This window comes from Schistocerca serialis, chromosome 6 (genome assembly GCF_023864345.2).
Source record: "Schistocerca serialis cubense isolate TAMUIC-IGC-003099 chromosome 6, iqSchSeri2.2, whole genome shotgun sequence".
Lineage (NCBI taxonomy): Eukaryota > Metazoa > Arthropoda > Insecta > Orthoptera > Acrididae > Schistocerca > Schistocerca serialis.
The window spans coordinates 635,939,010-635,951,450 of NC_064643.1; the positions used below are offsets into that span (position 1 = coordinate 635,939,010).

The window sequence follows — 12,441 nt, forward strand, 5'->3', positions numbered from 1 at the left end:
CTTAAAAAAATGAAGTGACTGTATTTGTAGCTGGAAACTTTAGACTGAAGATTACATTTAAATGTGATAACAGGTAAAAACTGTTCCTCAGATTACAGAATTATTCTCAAAGATGAAATCTTATCCAGTTAATCTTGCTGACAGAAGATTGAGTCTGGTGAATTCCTCAGAAGTAAAAGAATAAGTGAATGTAGTGCATGTAACTGCCAACAGTACAAAATGAGAGAATTTTCATCATCTAGCTAAACGATTAATTCTGTCAAAAGTAAAATTCATTTGATGAAACTCTAAAATTACAAGGAGACTTAAGCACTGGCCAGTACTTACTTTTGGAGACAAAAATTCCAGTAGTGCTGATAAGACACATTTAAAAATAAAATAAAAAGTGTCCTCCGTTTTGGAACAGTTAGTTCCTTTCTCAGGGAGGAAAGAAAAATAGATTGGGGAAAGTTAGAAACTTGAGGCAGGTGACTCAGACCCCAGGTTGGGAGGGATCCACCTATTGTGAGTAGAGCAGAGACTAAGAGATGAGGGAGGTGTCAGATCATTGTCATGCTGATGATTTTTAAAATATGAGGCATGTGAATGGTTAGACTTTGGCATGTCAATGGGTAATGAAGTTAATACCAAGATTTTTCTATCCTTCACAGCATAAGATAGAACACAGTTTATGACCACTTCCACCAGCAGTGAGGCAGAGACTGATAGAACAAGCAGGTGGTTTCTGTCATCAATGATGCCAAAGTGCATGAAGTGAACGGTTAGCCAGAAGCATAGTCCAGTTTTGCAAAAGTTGTCATTATCATGTGTAAACAGACCAGGGTGTAATCTGAATCAAAAAATGTAAAAACAGACAGGTCAATAACTCTACTACCTATGGTGCATATTGAAGGCTTCAGAGAATAGTGAGAATTGGTTGACAAGTGCAGGGCAGCAGGATTTATAGATGTTGTCACATCAGTGGACAGGCCCATGTGACATCATATTGATTCTTGAGCATAAATGATGCTGGATGAGGCATAATGCAAGTTATATTTTTTTTTCTTTTACACTGTTCAGTCTCCAGGACAACAACATAATGGTAAGGTAAGATTAGAGTGGGATACCAAAAACAGATTATACATGAATCAAAATGAGGCAACTGATTACTGCTAAATTTTCATCTTTGTTGCTGTCTCAGTTTTTCACCTTTCTTTCACTTTTACATTTTTTGCAGACTGAGAGTAATCATTGTTCTCTCCATGTTACATAATCTGTTGTATTCAATTTTCTCACAAGGGGAGGATTTACTTCAAACTTTGTACACCTTTACTAGGCCATTTAAACAATGTAATGAACAAATAGTAAGGTGCACTACTCCGGTAATTCTGAGAAAATCGCAATAAAAGTTTTACGTGTCTATTATGTAACTGTGCGAAGGTGCTGATTGTAAGAAATCATTCTTGTCAAGAGGTTAGCATTCTCGTTTGGCAAGTGTGTTGTGGATGAGGCCATGGTTCGAATCCAGCAAACACTTACTTTTTAATCCATATCTTTTTTATCATTGGTTACTGTATTTAATTTATATGGTATTTGAGAGGTAATACAATGAAAAAAAAACATATGCATTTTTATGAAGTTGTATTGAATTTCATGTGTTAATTGGCTATTTACTATTTGTAATTAAATTTTCAAGGACGAGGGATAGGTTTGGAAAGCCCAAGTCAAACCTTAATAAATAAGGATGCAAATGCCGTTATTCACCATTAGTAATACAGTATGTCACCCAGTGTCAGACCACAAGAGTATGCGCTGCAGGATGGTATTTGTGATACACACACGGAAAACATAAACTGAAACTTCAAGCAAATACATTTTTTTCTTGTTTTTTGCAGTATATTACCTCTCAAATAATATAACCAGTGATGAAAAAAATAGATTAACAATTAAGGTTGAGTGGGAGTTGAACCGTCACTTGTTAGACATTCATCTTATGCAGCTCGAATGCAAATCACTTGACCACCATGAACTCTTAATGTATGACTCCTATGCACACATACATAAGCCACATAACAGATACATAATGCTTGTCTTGTAATTTTCTCAGAATTGCCAGAGTAGTGCAACTTACTACTTGCACAGTATGTTATTTTAATGACCTACTAAAGGTGTGGAAAGTTTGAAGTAAATCTGTGATGCCAATGTCATGGCCTCCCCTTGTCACTGATGTGGAATCAGCTACCCAATCTACAAGGTGTACTATTGACATGAATAAACAAATTCAAGAATTTTCTAAGTGGTACCAGACAATAACAAATCCACTCTGAAAATTCCTGACTATGTTTATTTATTAATAATCGGCATTTTACTTTCTTTTGACAGAAACCATGACTACAAAAAGACTGAAACCTGTTCAATTTGGTTTCTTTTTCATGTACATGTTTACAATATGAACTATATTTTCTAGTATTTCTTTCCTTTCTGCCTGGTTTTTGTTTATGTTTAAGCTTTTAATAAAAATAAACTGTAACATTCACATTCTAGTTTTACATACCTTTTGAAGATTGATCTGCAGCTGCTGCTGTTCTTTGATTAATGTTTCTGATGTTTTCTTAGACTTCTCCAATTCACCCTCCTTAAATAATAAGTTGTCCTTCATTACAGAAAAGTCTTCTACACTAGGAAGATGCCCAGAACGAGCCAAGTTCCTGCTTATTTCTTGTAAAGCTATCTCAATATCACTCTCCAACTGATCCAGACGGGCTATGCTCTGTTCATAATTTTCTTTATATGTTGAAAGAAACTGTTCCATAGTTTCTTCACGTCGTCTGAGGTCTCTGTATTTCTGGTGCCGCTCACTTTGACTCTCCTCCACATCCTGAAAAATCAATAGACAGTTTCTTACAATGACTTAAGCAAAAAATAAACAAGTTAAAGAAAAAGTCAAAGTAACTGAGCATTTTACACAAATATGTGGACATGCTTAAACATGCTGTGATTGGGATCTCTGTGTGAAGAGATGTGGGCTGACACAAAGAAATATTTGAGGCCATACAAAACATGAAACTATCAAACTTCTTCCACATTCATCTCTTGTCTCTAGATAGGGTAAAAGCTGTTCTCCTGTCAGAATTTAAAACACTGTGGCTCAGTATGTTACTTGATGGATCAGTGGAACTACCACAAACTGACTGATGCACCACGGAGGAGATGACCATGTGTCACATGACAATTTCCTATTTTCAATTAGGTGAAAGACACTTCTATCCAACTACAGAAAACACATTCACAACATTAACATCCTTCCAGTGAAAAGTATTTTCAACTGTGTTCAGTGATTTAAAGCCAATATCTCAAAAATTAAATGGACTTTGTTTCCAACTTGATAATGGTGTATTTCAACATATACTCATTCATATAACCCTAAAGTTCAGACATTTCCACAGCTTTAGATCCACTGTCAACATGGCACAGTAACAATGGATAAACACAAATGTAAACAACACAACTACTGTGCCAGAAAGTGCTTGACCCTCTCAATGAAAAAATACGAAAAATAAGCCCACAGGTATTAACTGGAAGGATAGTATGCTTACAAGTTACATATTATCTTCCTTCTCAAATAGAATGGGATGGCACATATCAGAACACTATGTTTGCTACATGCATTTTTCCCTCTTGTGAGATGATACCCAAGAGGAAGACACTTCCTTTAGTTACTGCAGTGTCTAAAGAGTTTCCTGTAGTGTGCACCATTTTGTTTATTGGCTACATTTGTTAAATGCTCTTAAAAGGTACATAGTGCGAAAGCATGTCTGGTTTTTGAATATCAGGTTTGGTCTATATGGCTATACTCAGAACTAACGTCCACCAGTGTGTAGGCCACATGACTTCTGATTTTCAATTAGTATTTTAATTTTTCTTTTACAGGTTTGTTTCACATAGGAAGGGTTAGGGGGAAAAAGTCTGATTCCTTCTAATTTACTTTATGCATCATACAGAAGACTATTTACTCCTACACAATGCATGTTTGTAATATTTCAGGGATAATCCTTATGCTTCTTGAATGACTCATAAAATATTAATTTTCTGACTTTTATTTTAATAATTTTATCAAACAAGTAACACATCAAGACATAGTTTCTTTCATGAGATACAATCACTTTGTTGTGTGTATTATTATTGCATGCCTCAAGTAGACATTGTAATTGGTAAGAATGTTTGAAACCATACTATTTTCTTAAAATCACTAAAATATACTTACTATCATTGTCTGTGACACATATTTTAAATATGATGTTAGTTGAAGATAAAGAACAAAATCAAATTAAAATGTGAGTCTTAATATGTAATTGTGAACCATTATCCTGTCTGCCTGGCTCATTTTCAAAAGACTATTATTACTGAAATGAAGTACATTTTTATTAAAGCTAGGAAACATGCTAGGAAGAAATTATATTCAATATTTTATGAATAATCCGCTAAAATGTAATATGGACAACGGATGGTGACCAGCGAGCACTCATGTTGTTGTACTAATCCCCCTAACCAACAAGTTTGAGGGGCTGTCTTTTACTGAAACTGAAACTGTCAGTGGGACTCACTTCACCTCTTTTGGGGAAATTTGTTTTGTCTGGTGTCAGGAGGTAGGGAATCATTGACAGTTGCGGCGAATGGATGGTGCCGCTTAGGAAAATGGCAGAAAGGGACAGAAAAGGAAACCAGGTGCACTCAGTGTGTATGCCTGGGGGGCCTCATTCAACTCGTTGAAGAGGCTATTCCAATGGCCACTGAGGGAACAGGGTGCAAGCAACTGCACACTGTGGTGCACGTTGGAACAAATGATGCCCTTTGTCTGGACTCTGAGGTCATTCTTGGGTCAGAGACTGGCAGAGAAGGTTGGGAGTATAAAAATCCCGTTGGTAAACTGCCGAAGCATTCTCAACAAAATGTCAGAGTTTGAAGCACTCATGAAACGCAGTGCAGCTCACATAATACTAGGTACAGAAAGCTGGTTGAAACCTGAAATTAACAGCAATGAGATTTTTCAGGAACATTTAAGTGTGTATCAAAAGGATAGGCAAATGGGAAATGGTGGTGGTGTAGTTGTCATGTTAAGCAAGAAACTCAAATCCACTGAAGCAGAAATTGAAACTGCATGTGAGATTGTTTGGGCAAGACATAAGTATCAGATGTGAGCATAAAATAATAATTGGATCCTTCTATTTCCCACCAGAATCATCTCCTGATGTTATCAAAAACTTTTAGAGAAACCCTCATGTCACTTGCTCGTATAAGTTCTTCAATCATACTGAAATCATCAGTGGAGACTTTAATCATCCAACAACTGGGAAAATTACAGTTCTGTTACTGATGGGCATGATAAGACATCCGATGAAACTTTACTAAAGGCCTTCTCTGAAAACTACCTAGAACAGATAGCTAGGAACCCCATTCATGATGGAAATGTATTAGATAGAAATATATTGGATCTAATGGCGACAAACAGACCTGCTCTCTCTGAGGATGTCCATATTGAAACTGGTATCAGTGACCATGATACAGTTGTGGCAGCAATGATTACCAAAGTACATACGACAACTAAAACAAGCAGAAAAGATATATATGTTCAGTAAACTAGATAATAAGTCAGTAGTGTCATATCACAATGAGGAACTTGAAATTTTCAGCACAGGGCAGGAACATGAAGAGGAACTCTGGCTCAGGTTTAAAAGAATAGTTGACTACACACTGGATAGCTATGTACCCAGTAGAACAGTTCATAATGGGAGAGAACCTCCATGGTATACTGTCACTGAAAAGAAACTTCTAAATAAACAGAGATTACTGAATATGGTTATACATAGAGAGATGCTGAATGAAACATGTTTGGCTCTCGAGAGAGAAATGCATGATGCATTCAATGACTACCATAGCAGAATATTGTCAGGTGATCTTTCACAGAACCCAAAGAAATTCTGGTTGTAAGTAAAGGCTGTTAGTGTCACCAAAGTTAGTGTCCAGTCCCTAATGAATGAGACACGAACTGAAATTGAGGGTAGCAACGCAAAAGCTGAAATCCTTAACTCCATTTTCAAACCCAGTTTAATCCTCATACCACTGAAAAGATAAATGAAATAAGTATTAGTGTCAGTGGTGTTGAGAAACAGCTGAAATTGTTGAAACTGAACAAAGCTCCAGGGTCCAATGGAATCCCTGTCAGGTTCTATACTGAATTTACAGCTGTGTTACCCTCTTTTCTAACTATTCTATACTGAGAATGAGATTTTCACTCTGCAGCGGAGTTTGTAAGGTAGGAGGTGAGATACTGGCAGAAGTAAAGCTGTGAGGACCGGGCGTGAGTCGTGCTTTGGTAGCTCAGATGGTAGAGCACTTGCTCGTGAAAGTCAAAGGTCCCGAGTTCGAGTCTCGGTCGGGCACACAGTTTTAATCTGCCAGGAAGTTTCAAATTTTATACTGAATTTGCAGCTGAGTTAGCCTATTTTTTAACTATAATCTATGACAGATCCCTCGAACAATAAACCATGCCCAGTTCTAAAAAGGCACACATCACACCCATCTATAAGAAGGGTCATAGAAGTGATCCATGAAACTACCATCCAATTTGTTGTAGCACCTTAGAACATATTCTGAGTTCAAACATAATGAGGTTTCTTGTACAGAAAGATATCCTCAATGCCAACCGGCATTCAAAAACAACAAACATGTGAAACCCAACTCGCCCTTTTCTTCCATGACATACTGAAAGCTTTGGATCTTGATTTCCGAGTTGACTCAGTACCGCACCTACACTTTCGTCAAAAGTACGATCATATGGGATATCAAGTGAAATTTGTGACTGGATTGAGGGCTTTTTGGTAGAGGCACAGCATCTTATCTTGGATGGAGAGTCGTTGTCAGATGCAGAATTAACCTTGGGTATATCCCAGGGAACTGTATTAGCACCTTGCTGTTAATGAACTTGCAGACAATATCAATAGAAACAAACAACTTTTTGCAGATGATGAAGTTATCTATAATGAAATAATATCAGAAAGAAGCTGCACAAATATTCGGTCAGATCTCAATAAGATTTCAGAGTGATTCAGAGATTGGCAACTTGCTTTAAATGTTCAGAAATGTAAAATATCACACTTTGAAAATCGAAAAAACATAGTATCCTATGACTATGATATCAATGAGTCACTGTTAGAATTGGCCAACTCACACAAATATCTGGGTGTAAAACATTGTAGGGATATGAAATAGAATGATCACATAGGTTCAGTCATGGGTAAAGCAGTTGGTAGATTTTGTTTATTGGTAGAATAGTGGGAAAGTGCAATCAGTCTCCAAAGAAGATTGCTTACAAATCACTCGTGCAACTGGTTCTCGAATGTTGCTGAAGCGTGTGGGACCCATAACAGATAGGACTAACATAAGATATTGAATAGTCACAGGTTTGTTTAATCCATGGGAGAGTCACAGAGATACTGAAGGAACTGAAATGGAAGACTCTAGAGGACAGACATAAACTATCCCGAGAAAGTCTATTAACAAAGTTTCAAGAACTGGCTTTAAATGATCACTCTAGGAGCATACTGCAACAATCTATGTATCGCTTACATAGGGATTGTGAAGGTAAGATTAGAATAATTACTGCATGCACAGAGGTATTCAAACAAATATTCTTCCCGTGCTCCATATGTAAATGGAACAGGAAGAAACCGTAATGACTGGTACAATGCGACGTACCCTCTGTCATGTACCTCACAGTGGTTTGCCCCAGCGTACACATGTAGATGTAGATGAATTGTTATATTTACATATATGACTAGATTAATTGTGAATGAAACTGATCTGTAACAAAATTCATATATTATATAATGTTGTTTTATTTTACAATTCATATAATGTCATTTACTGTTCTGATATTTGTCAAAATTTATTGCATTTTTTTTATTTTCATTTTTTAATAATCACGTCAAAGTAGCAAAACTACCATCCAATTTGTTGTAGCACCTTAGAACATATTCTGAGTTCAAACATAATGAGGTTTCTTGTACAGAAAGATATCCTCAATGCCAACCGGCATTCAAAAACAACAAACATGTGAAACCCAACTCGCCCTTTTCTTCCATGACATACTGAAAGCTTTGGATCTTGATTTCCGAGTTGACTCAGTACCGCACCTACACTTTCGTCAAAAGTACGATCATATGGGATATCAAGTGAAATTTGTGACTGGATTGAGGGCTTTTTGGTAGAGGCACAGCATCTTATCTTGGATGGAGAGTCGTTGTCAGATGCAGAATTAACCTTGGGTATATCCCAGGGAACTGTATTAGCACCTTGCTGTTAATGAACTTGCAGACAATATCAATAGAAACAAACAACTTTTTGCAGATGATGAAGTTATCTATAATGAAATAATATCAGAAAGAAGCTGCACAAATATTCGGTCAGATCTCAATAAGATTTCAGAGTGATTCAGAGATTGGCAACTTGCTTTAAATGTTCAGAAATGTAAAATATCACACTTTGAAAATCGAAAAAACATAGTATCCTATGACTATGATATCAATGAGTCACTGTTAGAATTGGCCAACTCACACAAATATCTGGGTGTAAAACATTGTAGGGATATGAAATAGAATGATCACATAGGTTCAGTCATGGGTAAAGCAGTTGGTAGATTTTGTTTATTGGTAGAATAGTGGGAAAGTGCAATCAGTCTCCAAAGAAGATTGCTTACAAATCACTCGTGCAACTGGTTCTCGAATGTTGCTGAAGCGTGTGGGACCCATAACAGATAGGACTAACATAAGATATTGAATAGTCACAGGTTTGTTTAATCCATGGGAGAGTCACAGAGATACTGAAGGAACTGAAATGGAAGACTCTAGAGGACAGACATAAACTATCCCGAGAAAGTCTATTAACAAAGTTTCAAGAACTGGCTTTAAATGATCACTCTAGGAGCATACTGCAACAATCTATGTATCGCTTACATAGGGATTGTGAAGGTAAGATTAGAATAATTACTGCATGCACAGAGGTATTCAAACAAATATTCTTCCCGTGCTCCATATGTGAATGGAACAGGAAGAAACCGTAATGACTGGTACAATGCGACGTACCCTCTGTCATGTACCTCACAGTGGTTTGCCCCAGCGTACACATGTAGATGTAGATGAATTGTTATATTTACATATATGACTAGATTAATTGTGAATGAAACTGATCTGTAACAAAATTCATATATTATATAATGTTGTTTTATTTTACAATTCATATAATGTCATTTACTGTTCTGATATTTGTCAAAATTTATTGCATTTTTTTTATTTTCATTTTTTAATAATCACGTCAAAGTAGCAAAACTACCATCCAATTTGTTGTAGCACCTTAGAACATATTCTGAGTTCAAACATAATGAGGTTTCTTGTACAGAAAGATATCCTCAATGCCAACCGGCATTCAAAAACAACAAACATGTGAAACCCAACTCGCCCTTTTCTTCCATGACATACTGAAAGCTTTGGATCTTGATTTCCGAGTTGACTCAGTACCGCACCTACACTTTCGTCAAAAGTACGATCATATGGGATATCAAGTGAAATTTGTGACTGGATTGAGGGCTTTTTGGTAGAGGCACAGCATCTTATCTTGGATGGAGAGTCGTTGTCAGATGCAGAATTAACCTTGGGTATATCCCAGGGAACTGTATTAGCACCTTGCTGTTAATGAACTTGCAGACAATATCAATAGAAACAAACAACTTTTTGCAGATGATGAAGTTATCTATAATGAAATAATATCAGAAAGAAGCTGCACAAATATTCGGTCAGATCTCAATAAGATTTCAGAGTGATTCAGAGATTGGCAACTTGCTTTAAATGTTCAGAAATGTAAAATATCACACTTTGAAAATCGAAAAAACATAGTATCCTATGACTATGATATCAATGAGTCACTGTTAGAATTGGCCAACTCACACAAATATCTGGGTGTAAAACATTGTAGGGATATGAAATAGAATGATCACATAGGTTCAGTCATGGGTAAAGCAGTTGGTAGATTTTGTTTATTGGTAGAATAGTGGGAAAGTGCAATCAGTCTCCAAAGAAGATTGCTTACAAATCACTCGTGCAACTGGTTCTCGAATGTTGCTGAAGCGTATGGGACCCATAACAGATAGGACTAACATAAGATATTGAATAGTCACAGGTTTGTTTAATCCATGGGAGAGTCACAGAGATACTGAAGGAACTGAAATGGAAGACTCTAGAGGACAGACATAAACTATCCCGAGAAAGTCTATTAACAAAGTTTCAAGAACTGGCTTTAAATGATCACTCTAGGAGCATACTGCAACAATCTATGTATCGCTTACATAGGGATTGTGAAGGTAAGATTAGAATAATTACTGCATGCACAGAGGTATTCAAACAAATATTCTTCCCGTGCTCCATATGTGAATGGAACAGGAAGAAACCGTAATGACTGGTACAATGCGACGTACCCTCTGTCATGTACCTCACAGTGGTTTGCCCCAGCGTACACATGTAGATGTAGATGAATTGTTATATTTACATATATGACTAGATTAATTGTGAATGAAACTGATCTGTAACAAAATTCATATATTATATAATGTTGTTTTATTTTACAATTCATATAATGTCATTTACTGTTCTGATATTTGTCAAAATTTATTGCATTTTTTTTATTTTCATTTTTTAATAATCACGTCAAAGTAGCAAAACGTATAAAGGCCCATGTGGGAATGGAGAAAGCAAGTGCTCATTTAAAATTTTTACACATGGGGAATTCATATTAACAAGTAATGTGAAAGCTGGGAAGGTTATTTTGAACCTATTGTTAAAGACAACACTCATTGTGGTTACTGTCATTGAAGGAATTTTAAATGATCTGCCTATGATGGTACAGGAGTAGCATCTAAAGAAGCCACTGGAGAAGATACAGAAGGATAACCGATTTTGAAAGAAATTACTTGGCTGAGTGTGGAGAACGTAGATGTGAGTATGATCACTGAGATTGTTAACAACCATTTAAAACCTAGAGCAGAGTCTTACCAGCATAAGCAAAATGTGGTGACAGATGAACAAAGTTCAAACTAGGTGATATAGTTTTTGTGGGATGACATAAATGGAGGTGACAAAAGCTGCAAATGAATAAAGAGTGTTTTCGTTTGTATGACACACCTTACCTGGTCATGGAGGTGAAGCACCCTAGTGTGTTTATGCTAAAAGATCCCATTTCTGGGAAAATGATAGGTATTTGCAACATACAGGATTTGCAGAAAGGTGTACCGACACCAGAAATTAATGTTCTAAAAGAAGAGCTTGATCTATTGCCGAATGGGGGGAGATTTTGGCAACAGACTACTTATGAAAGAAGAAGAATTAAACTTCGAGGGAAAATTATGGAAAGGTGAGACTGTCAGCCAGCTGTTATGGGAGAAATTACTGTGATGAAAGTTGTCTTGATATTGGATTCAGGAAGCAGTGTTAGTCTTATTTGGGAAGAGCTACTGGAAATAATTGCGGTCTTGGAATAGTCAGTGGTCTCATTAGCTGCAGTCTATGTTAAGGATACTATCAGAAAATTAAAGTAAATCAGGAAGCATTCATGAAATTTTCTATTAAAAATTTGTGGTTTATACACTCAATGTTAGTTGTTGCTAACATGTGAATTAAAATATATTAGGAATGGATTGCTTAAAAAAAATGGAGTAGATTCATACCTCACTGAAAGGAAGGTAAGAATTGCATATCAAAAAGAGAAGAGAGATGTGATTTTCCAGAACGTAGGAAAAAGATATGCTAAAGTGGAAGGTGGAACTTAATAATATGTATGCACTATGTGTGATCATTATGATACTACAACAATCGAAAATCAGGATGTAATGGGACCGTATTATGAAAAGGATATTTGCTACTCACCATATAGCAGATAAGCTGAGTCACATATGGGCACAACAACTTACCCCACCTTGTCCCTGTATGCTCACACAAGCAGCAGTTACCATCCCCCACCCCTACCCTGCTATCCCTCTCCTTCCCTGTACCAGTCTCGTCTTACCCCCACAACCCGGGTATGTGTATATTGTCTATTTATGATGAATGCCTTGTTGGCCGAAAGCTTACTTTCTGGCAGTTTTTTTTTGTTGTGCCCGTCTGTGACTCAGCATTTCTGGTATATGATGAGTAGCAACTATCCTCTTCATAATACTGTGATATTACAATACACTGCTTAAGTACTAGGTTGGTTGTTATTTAGTTTCAGTACTGGATTCTTCATTATTGTTTGTGTGTTGTACAGTATTTGAGGTTGTATTCTGAACATTTTTTCAGAGTGAATTCCATATATCACATACACTACATAAGAAGTGGTATGAATAAGAAGAGAAACAGATAAGATACTGAAGAACTTTAC

General features: G+C 36.5%; 1 protein-coding gene across 3 annotated transcripts in view; it reads right to left on the reverse strand.

Annotated features, from left to right (window-relative positions):
- LOC126485153 (intraflagellar transport protein 74 homolog) overlaps positions 1-12,441 on the reverse strand; it is a 224,983-nt gene that overhangs the window by 70,342 nt on the left and 142,200 nt on the right. For all 3 annotated transcript variants that reach the window (XM_050108823.1, XM_050108822.1, XM_050108821.1), the window contains exon 7: positions 2,534-2,857. In XM_050108823.1, the coding sequence (XP_049964780.1) occupies positions 2,534-2,857 (324 nt within the window). The remainder of the gene's footprint in view (positions 1-2,533; positions 2,858-12,441) is intronic.